This window comes from Pogoniulus pusillus, chromosome 14 (genome assembly GCF_015220805.1).
Source record: "Pogoniulus pusillus isolate bPogPus1 chromosome 14, bPogPus1.pri, whole genome shotgun sequence".
Lineage (NCBI taxonomy): Eukaryota > Metazoa > Chordata > Aves > Piciformes > Lybiidae > Pogoniulus > Pogoniulus pusillus.
Genome location: NC_087277.1, coordinates 22,370,346 through 22,387,841, shown reverse-complemented (window position 1 = coordinate 22,387,841; position 17,496 = coordinate 22,370,346). Strand labels below are relative to the sequence as shown.

Below are 17,496 nucleotides of genomic sequence, written 5' to 3'. Positions count from 1 at the left end.
ACACTGCCCCATGGAATAATTTCATTTGGAAGGAACTTTTGGGGATTTCCTAGTCCATTTTTCTGCTGAAGGCAAGGTTACCTTTGAAGTTGGATCAGATGGCTGAGAGTATTGTGCAGCTGAATTTTTCAGTACCTCGTATTCTGTAGATTGCCAGATTTCTTGTGCAGCTTGTTCTGGTCATAAAACACATCAGTGTGAAAATGGTTTTCCTTCTGTACAATTGGAATTGACTGTGTTGCACCCTGAGGCTGTGCTGGCTTTCAGTTTGAGGCAGAATTCAACCATCCCAGTATCTGCTGGAAGGGACACAGTGGGACTACAGTTCTTGAAATAATCTGATTGTATTTGGGACACTTTTTTTCAGTAGATGTTGAACAAGTCAAGTATGTTTTATATTTTGCTTCTCATGGGTAAGAACTGGTTGGGAATGTAACATTTGATGCCAGTTTTGGCTACTCGTTCTCTAGGGTGGCAGAGCAAAACAAGACTTGCATCCAAAGATAAGCAAAATGCAAGTGGATAATCAAGTCTGATAGCTAATTATGGCAGTGTTGGTGGAATAGTTGAAAGTAAAAATGTTACCAGGAAGTAGTTAGATATTGTACATAAATATATATACACATAAATGTAAGCAAGTTTGCTGATGACCCCAAGCTGTGTGGTGCAGCAGACATGCTGGAGGGAAGGGATGCTATCCGGAGGGACCAGGACAGGCTGTAAAGGTGGGCATAAGCAACCTCATGAGGTTCAACAAGGCCAAGTGCAAGGTCCTGCATCTGGGTCAAGGCAATTCCAAGCACAAGTCCAGGCTGGGCAGTGACTGGCTGGAGAGCAGCCCTGGGGAGAGGGACTTGGGGGTGCTGGTGGATAAGAAGCTCAACATGAGCCAGTAGCCCAGAACACCAACCAGATCCTGGGCTACATCAGAAGTGTGGCCAGCAGGTTGAGGGAGCACTTGCAGCCCAGAAAGCCAAACAGATCCTGGGCTACATCAGAAGCATGCCCAGCAGGTCGAGGGAGGCTATTCTCCCCCTCTACCCTGCACTAGTGAGACCCCACCTGGAGTACTGCATCCAGTTCTGGAGCCTCTATTTCAAGAGGGATGTGGAGATGCTGAAGCGAGGATGGTCAGAGGGCTGGAGCACCTCTGCTATGAGGACAGACTGAAAGAATTGTGGCTGTTCAGTCTGAAGAAGAGTAGGCTTCAAGGTGACCTTCTTGTGGCCTTCCAGTATCTGAAAGGGGCCTACAAAAAAACTGGGGAGGGACTTCTGAGGCTCTCAGGGAGTGACAGGACTAGGGGGAATGGAACAAAGCTGGAGGTGGGGAAATTCAGACTGGATGTGAGGAGGAAGGTCTTCACCATGAGAGTTGTGAGATCCCCAGGGAGGTGGTTGAGGCCTCTTCCCTAGAGGTGTTTAAGGCCAGGATGGATGAGGCTGTGGGCAGCCTGATCTAGGGTAGGGTGTCCCTGCCCACGGCAGGGCGGTTGGAACTACATGATCCTTGTGGTCTCTTCCAACCCTGACTGATTCTATGATTCTAAGTAGCATTTAACCATTGATGAAGAACTTTCCAGGGATTTTGGGAACCATAAAGTAAGAAGGAATGTACAACTAAGGATATCTTGAACAAAAGTTGGAAAAAAGATTAGTGAGGTACCAGGTCTGAAAAAGAGCTGCATCTTGAGAAAGACACATCCCACCAGGGAGGTTCCAATTGGACTCCAGAAGAGAAGTTTTCACGGTGAGGACAGTTATACATTGCAATAATCTCCCAGGAGAAATAGCAGATTGTTCTATGCTGGACAGTTCTAAGATTCAGTTTGTCAGGATGCTGAGCCGTCTCATTTAAACTACACTATCACCTAGGAAGGTTGGACAAGGTAATCCTTGGGATTCCTTCCAACCTGGCATTCTGTGATTCTGGATGATTCAAAGATAGACAGTCTGTCTGAGGGGAAAATACATTGCTGGAGCATGCCCAGAGTGGCTATTTTATCAAATTAGATCAGAGAAGAACATGAAAACTGATTCATCTTGTGTAAGAGTCACACTTCATAATGTGATGAATCATCAAAGCTAGCAACAGCAAACAGCATTGATGGAGCCACCTGCAGATGAACTCTGTAGAGCTGTAAATGTCACAGAGTGACCTGTCACTTCAGGCCTGTGTATGCAGAAGGCATCATTTTGATATGTTGTGTTGTGCTACTCTGTATGTAAGTACTCTTCTCTTTGGCACTGGAGCCCTCAAGAGATCTGGTTCAATGATTGAAGTGAGAAGAAATCTGTACAGTTTTTAGGAGTGATTTTCTGAAGGTCTAGTTCTCTAACCATCTGCTGGAGAGAATTTTATGGAGAGCTATGAGGATGATTACAGTATGTGAACATCTTTCCTAGGAAGAAAGACTGAGAGACCTGGGGCTGTGTAGTCTTGCGAAGACAAGACTGAGAGGGGATCTTATCAGTATCTTGACACCCACCCCTCAGATACTTATAAATGAAGTTGCCAGGGTTTTTTCAGTGGTGCCCAGTGATAGGACAAGGTGCACCGGGTACAAGCTAGAACACAAGAGGTTCTACCTCAACACAAGGAGACACTTATCTATGGTGAGTGTGATGGAGCACTGGAACTGGCTGCCCAGGGTGGTTGTGGAGCCTCCTTCTCTGAAGACTTTCAACCTCCCCTGAATACGTTCCTATGTGACCTGCCCTAGGTCTTCTCCAACCCCTAAAATTCTGTGGTTCTGTGATCAGAGGAGTGGCAGTACAGGAAAAGAGGTGGAAAACTGAGGAGTGTGGGACTGTAGTATTGCTGACCTACACTGATTGATACTAGTTTATATTAGGTATAGTAGTTTGTGCTGCTGTAGAATTTAGATTCATATTTCAAAAACTACTTAAAAGTCCCTTCTCTTAAGGCATCAAGTAGCATATACTCATCTTGTAGACAAAGAAATTCACATGGAGTGGTGATTTTTTTGAGTTGGGGTACTTGGAGCATGTTGCCAACAAGTTTTACCATCAGTATTTTTTTCAGGTATAGTGGGTGAGATGCCTTGTTAGTATTTGTTACTTAATCCTCTTTTTACCAAAACAAAAAGAAAAAAAAGAAGAAAAGGACTTCCTTTCATGTTTGGGGACTTGACTTAAAAATAAGCAGATAAGAAGGGAAAAAATAAGAGGAAGCTTGACTATTATGTCTGAGAATCTCTATTTTAACAAATATTGCAGTTTCTTTTAGAAAGCAAAATATGGAAGAAAAAAAACTGTGGAAGAAGTGAGGATGATAAAGCTTAAATATATAATTATTTCAGATGAAAAAAATGTGACTTGTGTGGAATTATATATTTAGTTTTCTGCATTTAATCTTTCATTGTTATGGAGGCTGTAGTTTCTTTTTTATAACACATGACCCAGAGTGGACTTTTCCAAATGTGAGTGAATTAAGTATGCAGTTCAATAAAAGTCCATGACTGGTGCCCTTAGAATCTTAGAGTTCCATCCCACTAACAAATGTATGTGTCTTGGGATACTGTAATTCAGAAATACATGGCAGACCTTTGTTCTCTCCCTTTCAGACAGTTAATTACCAGCTATTTTTGAATTGGCAAGTTCCATACAGAAAAATGACAGAATATTTATTTCCAAGTGGCTGAAAATACTCAGCTTTGCTTTAGTGTGAAAGGGAAGAGAAAAAGAATCACATTGAAGTATGGGAGGAATGAGAGAGAGGACAAAGCCAGCAGGTAGATACAGCTGTGAATACAGATGTGGTCTCCTAAAGGACAACATGTGCCTGAACTGCTAGCAGCTAGGGCACTGTTTTTTTGGTGGTTACACAGCTAAGTATGGAGGTGGGAGAGCAGATTTATGTTCAGAATCACTGAGGATCTCTCCAGTGATTTAGGGGTGAAACTTACTTTCTTTGGTCATTTGCTGTGTCTTAATTATTGAATATTTAGCTGAAACTGCAAGTTCATCTGCAAAGCTGTTTAAATAAGGGAAAATGTGAGACTTGTTTTCTTACTTTTACCAAACAGATGTGTCAAACCATAGGTTAACCACATAGAAGATGAAGGCAAGGAAACGAAGCTTTACAGGAACGTTTTGAAATCAGCCACACTACACATAATTCTGTGTAGCTATGAAACTAAAAATAAGTCTGCCTGATAATCTCTCAGATGTATCATATCTTTCAGTTAAGGGAAGAGCAATGTAGAATCCACATGGTTTTCAGTGTTTATTACTAAAGTAATTGTTGTTGCTATCTCTGCAACCCATCCTGTCAGTATGTGTTGAAGAGAATATGTCACACATGGTTTCAGCTATTTGACAAAGCAGCTTTTGAAAATAAAAGCTACCATTTTAGCATTGACCTCTTTATATTCAGTGGAAGTAGAAAAGGTGAGGAATAACATTGCCATGGTGTGTTTCATACTTTGTGTAGGCAGTATATTCTCAGCAACAATATGCTGTTACAGATAAAGCAATATATTTTATTAGTTTCTAGTGCCAAACTGAAACGGAAAAAGAATTGGTTTGGAACAACTTTCTACACGGAATTAACTGCAGATGGAGAAATTAAGAAAACAGCAAAATCAAGTAGTTCTTCAAATCCAAAGTGGGATGAGCAGCTGACAGTGTAAGTAGATTGATTTTTTTTTTTAATTTGTTTAATACTATTTATTAGGCAGACATTGCAGGCAAATATTTACAAAGCTTGGCTGCCTACGTTTTTCTGTGGCTGTTGCTGACTAAATGCAGGCATAAGATTTGTCTCAAGTTACTATTTTTCTAAATTCTTAAAATGTTTTGAGAACATTTTTTTACAGAGAGTATTTCTTGCATACAGTTGCTGTGTACAGTAGATAATTGTTAAAACTGTGGACCATTCAAGTTTAAGATGTCTCAGATGTTATTAATCAAAATCATGGCTGTATTCTTAACTTCAGAAGGAAAAGAATCTCAGGTAGATAACTAACTTATTTATGAGGAAGGTCACTTCTCTCTTTAAATTTCCTAATGAGGAGATGTACGGCTTATCCTGATACCTGAACTTTTTAATCTTCTCGTCATTTAATTTGGTTTAACTGTGATGCTTAGATACGACTGAAGATCTGGCCAGTTGGCTAGAGTGCATTATTGTAGAACCAAGAGTGTACTGCTTCAGATTTGAGTCTGGAAACAGCACAGCTACTATCAAGTGTCATTGAGCATGAGCCAATACGTTTTACAGCAGCTGACCTGTCTTTGTGCAGTAGCCACCTTTGTTAGCAGTAGGCACCACACCAGGTTCCTACAATAAATGCTGCTGGAGTGTGGAGTGCTGCAACACACCTAGCTTTGGAGTACCGTTTGCCTGAGAACAGTTACTGAATAACTGCAGACCTGGGCTGAAGCAAGTAGGGTATTCCCTTGCCATGTTTCTCACTGTTTCAGATTTAGTAGAGCTTCTTAGCCCTCTGCAGTATTGCAAAGAGAACAATACAGTCTTGAACCTGATAAATTATTTCCAGGAGTTTAATCCTAGCCCAAGTACAGAGCTACCAGTGTGTTCACAGAGACCAGAGTTTCTGTTGAGGAGGCAGCTTTGATTTGGCTGGGTATGGTGAATTGACATAAATGAGGTACTTTGGCATGCACAATGCAGCCAGGCATGCGCATTCCATCATGACTGTTGCTTAGTCTTGCCCTCATGTATGTAAGGTATTCTGGTTCCTTTTCCTCTGGCTATTGGAATGATGGTGTTGCTTCAGTTGTCTAATCTATTTGAGGATGAATGAACTTTCCGACTTAGTAAATTTGCCTCACCTCTCACCTGCCTGAGAACCAGCAATACATTCCCTCTGCAGATACTTTTGAAGTTACTTGGTTTTGGGTTTGGGTTTTTTTTTCCTTCTTTGAGTTGGTCTTTCAGTGAGACTTCCATTAGAAGACAGCCTACTCAAAATGCAAAACTATATTTGCTCATGGGCCTTAGCAAAATAATCTCTGTTGTCAAGAACCTTCAACTGCTTATAAAGCTACCCCTGTTATTGGGAGAGTGAGGGTGGTTTTTGATGTTGTTTACATCAGTGCCAATAACTTTCTTGATGTATATGTGGCCTTTGACTTTTTTGCAGTACAGTGGTTCTACCTTGTTTTTCACAGCCAGGAACACTCTTTCAGTACTAGACCCTGTATTATAAAAACTTACTCACCAGGACCTAGCTTAGCTCTCTACTTTCTTTCTTGAGCAGAGTTTTCATAATGTTAACTGTAATTGGGTCCTTTACTTTTCTTCTTCCCTCCAATTTTTACTTTAGCTTCATCATTTGATTTTTTCCCCTCTGATTTCTGTAAGTATGCATTATGGTTCTATGTATGTTTGTAGATTCACAAAGAATGTTTTATTGACACTTTCGTGGCAACCCGCCTATCAAGTGGGTTCCTCTTGCTTGCAAGTGGCTGATAAGCTGCTTTTTCCCTTTTTCAAAACATTTAGTGTTTTTCTTCCTAGTGGCAGACTTATTACGTTATTAAATGTGAGTTTTTAGTCAGAATTTTGGAGCAGTGAGGAATAGGGAAGAGATGCCTTTTGATAAATAAAGATATGCTTTATGTAACTCAGATTTGGGCTTAGTCTAAGTGCTATCGTAGTGATGCACTTAACTTTAATCTTAAGTACTGATACCAGAGTGTTTTCAGTTCTTAGTTAAAAATTTCCCCTTGCAGTACAAAAATTTCTTTCAGTTAATTAATATAAAGAACTACAATAAATATAAAGAAGTGAATTAAGTTCAAATTCTCCTAGTAACAAGAACATATACTTAAAGATCTGTATATATTTTTCTTTAAAAATGTATTTTATATGCAGGAATGTGACTCCACAGACTACGCTGGAATTTAGAGTGTGGAGCCATCACACTTTAAAAGCAGATGCTTTATTAGGAAGAGCCACTGTAGACTTGAGACAAGCTTTGGAAATACACAATAGAAAATGTAAGTTATTGTGAAGGATATTTGAGTAAAGCAAAATCATTATTACTAATCTATATATCAAGCAGGCAACCAGACTACTAACTATACATGTAATTGTGGCTGACTTCACTTGTCTCTTCTAGAGATGTCTGTTCTGTTGAGAGCAATTTAAATGTGACAATGTGATATAGTAATTTTTAAATAATTGTTAGGAGTTAGTACAAATTAAAAGCAGAAGTGATTAAGCATAGTGTTTTGTGGCAAACTAAGAATTAATTTGCCAGAAAATCTGTTTTAGACTTGTTTAAAAAAAAGAGTCTAAACTTTCAGAAAAGCCATCTATGGTTTATTTTTTTATGTTTTCCATTTCTGGAATGACTACAGAAAGGCTGGATGTTTTCCCCTCGTAAATTGGCTGCCCAGAGAGCAGTAGGAACCAGTGATTAATGAAACAATTGAGAACTTTCTTTTTAGTACATTAGAGAGTGTTATGTTCTATGTAACTTCAATTTATAAATGTCTTTCATAGAATTAAAACAGGTCTTCTCTATCTAAGTTACCTTTTTTTGTTCACTACTACAAGAAGATGGTGAATCCACACTTTAAATTCCACTCCAGAGTAGTAGCAGAATTCCAGCTAAACTGATGTCTAGATCTTTATACAAGTTAGATATAGAAACCTGAGAGTTCTGTTTAGGGAGGTGGGGGGACAGGAGAGCTAAAAAACCCCAAATCTTCAATTCTTACAGGAAATTGAAACTAAACAAAAAATCTAGTGGTATTTCTTAACCAGTATTATAAAGATTCTGCCAAGATTCCTTAATAAAGCAGAAAAATGGCTTAGTTTTTAAAATACTCCCACCCCCTTGTCTCAGAAGAAACCGGGTTGAATAATACTAGCAAAACATGTAGTTAAAATATTAACTACTTCTAACAAAATAGTTAATATTTTATTACTGTAGATCCAGGGGATATAGGAACCAACAACTTGGAAAATTCTTTCATTGATTGTCTGAGTTAGCTGTACGTTATACTCAAAGTAAGTCACGTGTAGGGTTTCTGTGGCGCACTCCAAATTATCCAATAATTCAGTGTTAGAATAATTGATTCATGCTCTTCAGTCATTGATGCCTAGTTTAAAATGCAGCACTTCAAAGGCTATTTACTTAAGAAAATGTAAAGGGGAAGACCTCCAAATGCAGAAACTTGAGAATTAGTGCTGTTACTTTCTCTTGCTATGCACTACTAGTATTGAATTGCTGCCCAAGCTCCTCTCAGCTTTCTTGCCAGCTCAGCTGGACTGCAGCCAACTGTTGATCTGTTTTGGTGAGATAGTGTTAAAATAGTGGAAGCTAAACCAGTTGCCCTTTGCAGAAATGATGATTTGTAAATATGTTAATACATCAACTCAGCGGTGGACTAGTTTCATCCTTCTGTTCTTTCAGATAGTTCCATTTGCCAAACTGCAGATCACTAAACCAATAATTTTGTAGATTTGGGAGCTTTGTGCTTGCTCCAGTGATTTGAAGTACTTCGAAATCTGTTGTAATATAGCAGTGAATGTCTGCTGGTAGCTGCTGCCCAACTGCACTGTCAAAATTGTTCTTTAATGTAACAGCTTGGAGGTATCTGGCAATAGTTTTTGGGAGCCTTCCCTGTTTTCATGGTTATTGTTCATTTATGATGTATGTTAAAAATGAAGAAAATAAGGAGATGGCTGTGCTATAAAAGCACTCAGGGGGCTTTAGCTTGGAATCATATGGAGGAAAATAGGATGATATAGCTTGAAAAATCAATCTTTTAATCTGATACTGCAAATGCTAAAAGGCCTTAAGCTTTTTAACCTGATTAGTGAATGCCGACTATGTTTGGTTTGTGACATGTAACTTTAACTGCTCTCCTAGTAAGAGTTGCTGTGAAGACAATTACACAGCATCCTCCATACATTTTGCCTCTGGATTATGTCTTTCTCTCTAGAAATGTGTGCCTTGCCTGTCAGGTGGATTTAATTCTGTTATTGCACTGCATATATATGGTTTTGGGATATCTCAATTATCTTAGTTGCTTTTGGTGAAAGTAGTTTCTGATTTAGTTTTTGTTTACTTGATGTATCATCTCAGTTCCTGTTTAATCCTTGGAGTTGAGATCTATGAAAATGCTAGTAAGGATTTACTAAAAATAATCCTAAAAAGGAGGAAGGACTCTATGCAGCCTTTGCATTTACGGCTACTTCAAATTGATGTTCTTCTAAGTGGTCTCAGCATTAGTTTTGGATGGTGATATGAGAAATGAACATAAGATCTGGTCATAGAATAAAGTTCCCCCTGAATTGTAGTATATGGATGTGTAGTTCTAAAGTTGTTTGACTTAAAGCCTTCTCATGCTATGTAAGTAGTGCATAATTTCAGAAAGGGCTTAGTGGAAACAGCAAACCTGGATAATCATGAACAGCAAAGTACTGAGAAACATATGGATCCTGTAGCATACCTACAGAATAATCTGTGTATATGGCCAGTTTATTTCTACAGTAAATAGTGTTTTTACCCATAGTGAATGTGAATTTTTGCAGCTCCTTAGTGATTTCTGTGTTGATTTGAATCATCAGATTATCTCTCATGCTCAGTTTTGTACAACTAAATACAGATATCACATTTTTATGTTGAAAGTCTCTCTTAATGTTGTTTAGAATTTAATCTTTCCTTTATCCTTTCTCTCCTTCTCTCACCCTACCTACCCCAACTCCATTTTTAGTGGAGAAGGTGAAAGAACAGTTGAAACTCTCTTTGGAAAACAAGAGTGGCATGGTGCAAACAGGTGAACTGACAGTTGTGCTAGATGGTTTGGTTGTTGAACAGGAATCTCTTACAAATCTCAGTTCATCAGCAACCAGTAAGTTAAAATAATTTAATCAGTTGGTAATATTTTGATTAAGATTTCAAACAGATATAATAGAATATTTCTGTTGAATTTGTTTTTTACTGTTCAGTAGAAGTTCAGCAAAATGGCGAGGCTGTGCATGAAAGCAGAGATGCTTCAGCAAGAAGTACATCCAGGTTGGAATTTATTTTTGTGTTTTACACTGTATGAAGTATATTTGTAACTTTTTCTGTTGGAATGTTTAGGTTGCTTGTGTTTTGTTTTAAAAAATATTTCTTTTTTTGAGGGTTTTATCTGCCAAGCTCTAAATAATGTTGCCCCAGGTTTTAGTCATATAAATTTTATCATAATTACCTTAAGGATAATTAAGTTTACAGCTCTGTTCTTCCTCTGCTGGTAGAGTGTGCTCTCCACTACTTTTTCATTGCTTCTTGGATGTGTAGTCCTCAAAATGTAAAAATTCAACTGAGTGGAGGTTACTAAATGCTGCAGCAGAGATTATGGGAACAGTGGTTCACTGTGGTTTCCTGTACTTATTCCATTTGCTTTCTTCTGCTGTTTTAACAACCATTTCCATTCATGTCTGCAGACTTGTTGCAATGTACCATCAGAATGGAAGGAATTAAAAAAAATCACTCACCCAGTTAGTTTTTAAAGGTTACGATCAAGAGGGTTTTAAGATACTTGTACTGAGTATAAGCAGCAGTATTCAGAACACTGAGGCAGAAGATTTGCCAGCTTCAACCTGCAGTGGCAATCAAAAGGCTCTGGGATCAATTTAGAGCTTCGTTCTTAGCTTCTTTAACTTGATACTAGCCACAGTAGAGCCTGGAGAGAAGTAGGAGTAGATTGCTTGTTCCTCCACCACTAGGGAAGTGGCAGACATTCAGATAAATGCAAAGTGGCTGACCTACTCGGTTACCTGGCAGTGAAACTCTTTCTGTTTAAATTCTTGACAACTAGATGGAATGAAAAGACATACAGTTGCTGTGAATTTGTGTGACAGGGACACATTTGTTCTTGTGCAATTGACTTGATTCAATCTCTTTCTGATTATGTGGAGGTTTGTCTTGGTTCCTTCATGAATGCCAATATGAGGGAGTGAGGATAAAGTTGTTTCTCCTTAGTTTTTATTAGGAAGCTTTGGGATTGTTAAAAGTGATATGAAACATATCTGTAGACCACTTTGAAACAGTAGTAATCAATTGCCAATTTTCATCCAACTCTTGTTGCTGCAGTGGTGGCATTTATTAGGTTCCTGCTCTTGGTGTTGATACTTTGATTTCAGTATTTTTCATTCAACTCTGCAGTAGTTTTGCTTTGCAGTTCTGAAAATAAGAGCTGAAGAACAGTTCAAAAGGAGCATTTGTCGATTCCTTTAGGAAGCAATTTCTTTTTTTGGGTCTAGAGCTTTTTAAAACACTACTCCTTTGGAGCTAGGTAAGGTAGCATATAAGTGCTGCTTCTTCCTTTCTTACTCTGCAGAGTGGGACCTCTAAACACTTGATACACATCTGGTCATTGATTTAACTTCTCTAATTGTTAGCCTCTACTCCTTGAGAAGATGAGGAGATGTCAATGAATGTACTTTCCACACTGTGTTTCTAGTGGGTGGCTTAAGCATTTTGGGATAGTCTTGAGTAAAACAAGACTTGCTATTCACGGGTCCTTACACTACATTTATTTCCACTGTGGTCTTAGAGCTACGTGTGTTTTCTGTCCTGACAGTGTCCCATCCTGCCTATGTATAGAGTAGCTTATCTTGCTTTCCTTTCACTGAGGGAGAGTTTTGTTACTTTCTTATGTTATGACTAGAATAGACATATGCCAATCAAACCCAGTTGTTGTATTTGTTTAGTGAGAGAGATATTTTTTTTTCCCTGCTCCTAGCTGGCTTTGGAAAGTTCCCTAAAGCAATTTTGGAAGATGTTGGCAGGCACATCAGTCTGCCCAACTCAATTCTAGTATGTCATTGCAAGTAAATATAAAGTGGAAGTGAAAAATTATATCTGTTTCAAGTATCTGAAGTCCTCAAAACTAAATTTTGCATTTTCTTTCTTAATCTTGGTCTTTTTAGACTGCAAACATTGTGTTATAAACTGTAGTTTATTTCCTTCCCTTTCTTTGTGTCATTAGTGTGATTTAGTGTAGGATTGGTTTAGTTGCTTAGCTATTAAACGTGTTGTTTGTAGTAACCTAAACTGATCTTTTGTTTTTTCCAAGATCTGCTTGTGACATTTCTAACGGGATAGACAATCAAGTACCTTCCAACTCGGTAGTACAGAATACGTTCTGTATAGAAGCTGTTAATGGAGACAGTGCACCATCTCCTACTCATGTTGCAGTCAGACCCAAAAACACACCAGTACCAAAACCACTTCCAGCTCAGCCTGTCAACAGCACTGGTAAGAATGGGAGTGTTATGAGAACATGTTCCATAAGACTTGATCTGCTTGAAATGTTTCTGAAGTTGATCCAGTTTTTCTACACATTTTTTGTTACATTTCAGAAATATTAGGAGGATACTTCTGGAAATGAATTTATACTCCTGTGTGTCTGTTTCTCTAAATTATTCTGGCGTAGATATATCCTTCAGTGTACTACATACTTCTCTGTTAGCTGATGAAGAAGGGTGTAGAGCATCCAAAACTTCAGTTTTTCTGTCCCAGATGACTAAATTGTATTACCAATTATCTCTAAAAATCAGTTTTCTTTCACAATTAGAGTAACTATAATTAAGTTTGTTTTGTTGTTAGTTAAATCTGATTTAAATTGCTGTGCTCTGATCTGAGATGTGTTACAGATTCTTCTTGCCTTCTGTTTTTTTTCAAAGGTATACTGTATCATAACAGATATTGGCAAATACTAAATTTAATTTTCCTCATAAACACAACAGCTACAACTAACATTCAGTACAGTAAAACAAGGGGAAAATAAGCTTAGTTGGCTTTTGTTGTTGTTTTTGAGTTTATTTTTTAAATTTTTTTCTCCTCTGGCAAAAGTGTGCACCCAATAATGACTCTGCTTTCTAAGCACTTCCTGACTTTTCTCAGCTTTTTGAGAGAGTGATAGCAGAGAAAAAAGATAGCCTTAAACAGATGTAGGCAAGCTTTTAATAGACAGTAGAACACAGACTGTCAGATTTTCTGTAATAGAGTGGGAAATGTGAGTATGGTGGGAAGATAGCAGAAACAATTACAAACTTGAAAAGGTAATAATTAAATTAGCCTCGTCTGAAGCTTTTCTCTATTCAAAGAACTCAAACTTGATTCCTCTGTGTTTTCAGCTGAAGGCCAGAGAGCATACATATTATTTAGGCGTTGCACCCTTTTTCTTCAGTAGCACAGAAGTCGATCTGTAACCTGTATTAGGATAGGATAATTGCAAAGATAATTGATTTGTTCAAATAGTAATATTGATGAAATGCTGACTTAGCTTGCACCAAGGCACTGATGTAGCAGGTTTCGACTACTGTACCAGCTGGTGGAGTCTTCAAGGCAAGGCATAAACTTGGTCTCCAGCATTTGGTTGTGGCCGACTTGTTATTTCCACCTTTCTCCCCACCATGCTTAATAGGATTGTAATTTCATGTGATGGTACCAGAATTGCTAGTTTAGGTCTAATTGGCGAGGTAGCCAGAGGATGTAATGTTTTATAGATCTGTTTTGGAGGTCAGCTTACTGAAAGAGCTGATGATTTTCAGTTATTTTGCTCCTAACTTCGATCCTATTCAACTCCTTTATGTGGATTAATGTCTTTTTAAAAATGAAACATGCAATTTCGGGTTTTTTTCCCCTATTGAAATAAAACTTTTGGAATCTAAAGGTTTGAAAAAACCATGATCAGATGGTAGTTAGGATTTTTACTTTATTTCTGGTGTCATGCTGTACTTTTACTATGTTTATCTGTTGTGTGAGCTAGAAGTAGTGATGTGTTACCATGGAATAATTGTGTTCAAAAAGCAGTGCCTTTATAGATCTTATAAATCTGCTGCTGCTTTTAAAATCATGCCTCTCATTATGTGTATCAAGACAATATTTATGTCTCAGGGATAATTTCTTAAAGAAATAGAGTCAATAATTTAGATACATGCTGATGAAAGTTTTATTGTTTGCAGATCTTTGTTCTGCTTTTCTGACCATCTGGAAAAGTGAGAAATTGCTGGCATGATATACATGTGACAAATAATGAGTAGAATATAGCTATTTGTAAAAGTGTTGTATGAAATGAAGTCTTTAAAATGCATCGGTAAGCTTATGAGAAGAGAGAAATTGTATTGACCTCAATCCTTAATATTTCACATAGACTCGTGTGATGATAGAAAATTAGTTAAGTTGATGTTACATGTTATAGTTAGTCATGTAGGAAGATGGTTCCAGCTCTAGAACTGGTACAGGCTGATGGGTTTGAATAGGACTGTCACTATCTGCTGTTGATTGGTGGTGCAGAAAATGAAAGCTGAGAGTGATACTGCAGTACTTCAAAAGGGCCCTGGTGTTTGATGTGAGTCCTACTGACTGCTATACCTCACTTCACTTAAGTTAAGTCAAGATCTTGTGCTGAGTTACTCTTCCATTAAACTATGCAGATGATTGGTATTGTTGGTCAAGTGGGTGTGGGAGTAATAAAGCCTTCTTAACGCTGTGCTAAATCTGTGCTTCCTTTAAACCTTTTATGAGATCATGCTTGCTTGAGTTGGGTGACATTTGTATTGGTCTTTCAAAGACAGAAATTGATTTACTTTGAGATTCTGAAATAATTTTGTTCAGTCATTGAAGTATGTAAGTTATATTAGCCAAATGCTATTTTTTGTGTTTTAATCCTGCTTTTGGAGGAGAATATTTTTTTTTTTCAGGTCACACACGGGTGACTTTTATGTGACTGTAAAGTTGCGTACCTCGGCTCTGAAAATGGAAAGGACAAAATCACCTCTACAACTGCCTCTCAGTTTTCCAAATTTCATAGAGTTGTTTGTCTCTTACTATATTTCTATCTAATCAAGATGATTTTTTTTAGTATGATAGATGGTCATAGTTTTGGGGTAAATAAAGTTGTACTGTTTTCTGGGAAGCAGATGGGTAACTTCTGCTGTTCTGAAAAGTAAAGTAGAACATTCAGTTGACAAAGATGTGCAGAAACTAAGAAATTGCCTTAGCATGGAGGTAGAGAGAATGGCTTTCAGACTGTTAAGTTTTAATTGCAGATTTAACAGGGACAGGTGCATTGTGACTTTTGTAAACTCAGACAAAAATGCTGCTTATGGCATATAGGTGCAGTTTAAACTTATTCCTTCTGTACTGTTTACTCCAGAGGTTGGTCATTTGAAAATGAGATATCATCAGATTCTGATACATGACTGTTTTCATTTCCCATTTTTCAGTTAATGGCGAGTCATCCACCTCTGCACCAGAATCTGGTAATTCTTCTGTCTCTGAAGCTCTGACAGGTTCAGTTGAAACTCCCATGCCTTCAGATTGCACTAACACTACAGCAGAACCTCAGTCAACAACAGAAGCAGCTAGTTGTTCTGAAAGCCATGCTTCTACGTTAGCTGCTGCATCTGTTGGACTAGAATCTGCAGCTGCCACAGACTGTGCTGAGCCTAATGCTAGGAACAGTGTATCAGCAGAAGCAGCAAAGCCAAGAGAGTCCTCCTCCTCCTCAACTACATCTGCAGAACCTGTAAGACAGCAACCTGGTAATGCCTGTACAGAGCCTTTGCCACTAGGGTATGTGTGCTTCATTTTTGTGCTATAATTGTGTTTCATCTGAATGTGCATATAAGGAAACAGACATTTAAGTCTACTCTGGCATTGCCAGATGGAGGTCGATTGTCTGAGACAGGGTTATCTGCTCTAAAATGGGGTTTGTACTAATGCTATAACTGTCTAGTAGCTCTTGTCCCAGATAGTAGCAACTGACAACTAATTTGCTTAGGTGGTATTGGGATTTAAATAGACAAACTCTTGGCCATTGTGCATGTCAAGACTTTTTCATTTGATACATTCCGAGGTATTTGGGTCATAATTTGTTACACCTTTTGTTCTTAAACTATGAGAGTGTAGTAGGGACCAAAATACAGAGAAGTGAATATTAATAAAGTAGTATAGAAGTACTTTTAGGTGCTTACTGTAGAACAGTGAGATCAAGAATATTATAGATAAAAATGCAGGTTTCAAGTTCACAGAATAGCTAGAAACTTCTTAATTCTACTAGATTGTTAGGAGCTACTTTTGTAGTCCTAACCTTTAAATGTGAAATTAAAAATGTGCTTAGACATTCCATAAAAATGTACATTGTGAAATATATGAGACCATAACACTTTCTTTTTTATACATGCTCTCATGCTTGGGTAAAAAGGTGTCATCTCATTCCCATAATATTCTGAATATGAACTCTCAGCATGTTTTCAACGCAGAAGTAGTTTCTTAACCTAAAGTGTATATACCTTATGCCGTACTAAATGTTATTTTAGAGAGCCTTTCTTGGACCTGCTCCATCTGAAGGAGGTTCAGTAAGCTATTAGGTGACACTTTGGTTGAGTTGGATGAACATTAAAACAGGCATCTAAAAAGGTAGAGCTTTTGTGTATGTATTGCTGTGGAAGAGTTACAGAATGTTTAATTTTCAGATGCTTTGATCTTGGAAGCTCTTCATAGGGAACTCTTGCGGTCCCCTTCAGACACACTTGTTTTTTTTCCTCTAAGTTTATGGCATACTTTCCCATTGAGGACATGCCATGAGTTCCAGGCACAGCACAACTATAGCCAAATGCATTTCATAATTTTTTCCTGATCATGTTTCTGGGATTGTTTTTTTTAGTGTTGTTCCTCATCCCTCCCCACTCCAAATCTAGTTGAGTCTCTATTATGTTTAGCTCTCGTAACTCTGTGACATGCTGTTGCTTCTCTTATCTTTTTGTACTGTTAATGTGCAGAAAACATTTTGTAGGAAGAAAGTGCACATAGAATCCTATGGGTAGCAGGCAAGGTGTTCTGCTTATGGGTTTAGGGGCTAATTAATTATGTAAAGCATATGTTTGAAAAACAAACCTGTATCTAATGCAAGCAAAGGCTTCAGCTTTCCCTTTAACATTTATACTGGTTTTCTCTCCCATTTATAAATATTTTTATTGCATTATAGTAGTTTTCAGCATCATGAAATGTCAATTATTCATAATTGGCCCTTACTCCATCTTCAGTGTCACTTTGCTTTGAAACTGAATGAATGATCCCCAGGGATACTGGATATAAAGTTTACCAGGAAGGGGTCCTACAAAAAGATTGTGAAGGGACTGTTTACAAAGGCTGTAATGACAGAATGAGGGGAAATGGTTTGAAATTAGAGAAGAGTAGATTTAGATTGGATGTTAGGAGCAAGTTCTTTACCATGAGAGTGGTGTAACATTGGAAGTGGTTCCGTGGGGGATAGTTGAGGCCCCATCCTTGGGACAGGCTCATGCAGAAGGACAGGCTCAACAGGGCTCTGGACAACCTGATGTAGTAGAGGATGTCCCTGCTGACTGCATGGGGGTTGGACTAGATGACTTTGAAGGCTCCTTCTGACCCAAAACATTCTATGATAGCACACATTTTGGGTTCACTCTGAAAGATCCTGTTGTTTGTTCGATATAGGGAACAGTGCTTAAAAA

At 38.1% G+C, this 17,496-nt stretch overlaps 1 protein-coding gene across 4 annotated transcripts in view; it reads left to right on the top strand.

Moving 5' to 3' along the window:
* WWP1 (WW domain containing E3 ubiquitin protein ligase 1) overlaps positions 1–17,496 on the top strand; it is a 55,548-nt gene that overhangs the window by 16,204 nt on the left and 21,848 nt on the right. For 2 of the 4 annotated variants that reach the window (XM_064154550.1, XM_064154551.1), the window contains exons 3-8: positions 4,512–4,650; positions 6,865–6,989; positions 9,720–9,857; positions 9,955–10,021; positions 12,069–12,250; positions 15,226–15,574. In XM_064154550.1, coding sequence (XP_064010620.1) covers positions 4,512–4,650; positions 6,865–6,989; positions 9,720–9,857; positions 9,955–10,021; positions 12,069–12,250; positions 15,226–15,574 — 1,000 coding nt within the window. Of the gene's footprint in view, positions 1–4,511; positions 4,651–6,864; positions 6,990–9,719; positions 9,858–9,954; positions 10,022–12,068; positions 12,251–15,225; positions 15,575–17,496 lie in introns of those variants that run through there. The other 2 variants (XM_064154552.1, XM_064154553.1) reach the window with 2 other exon arrangements.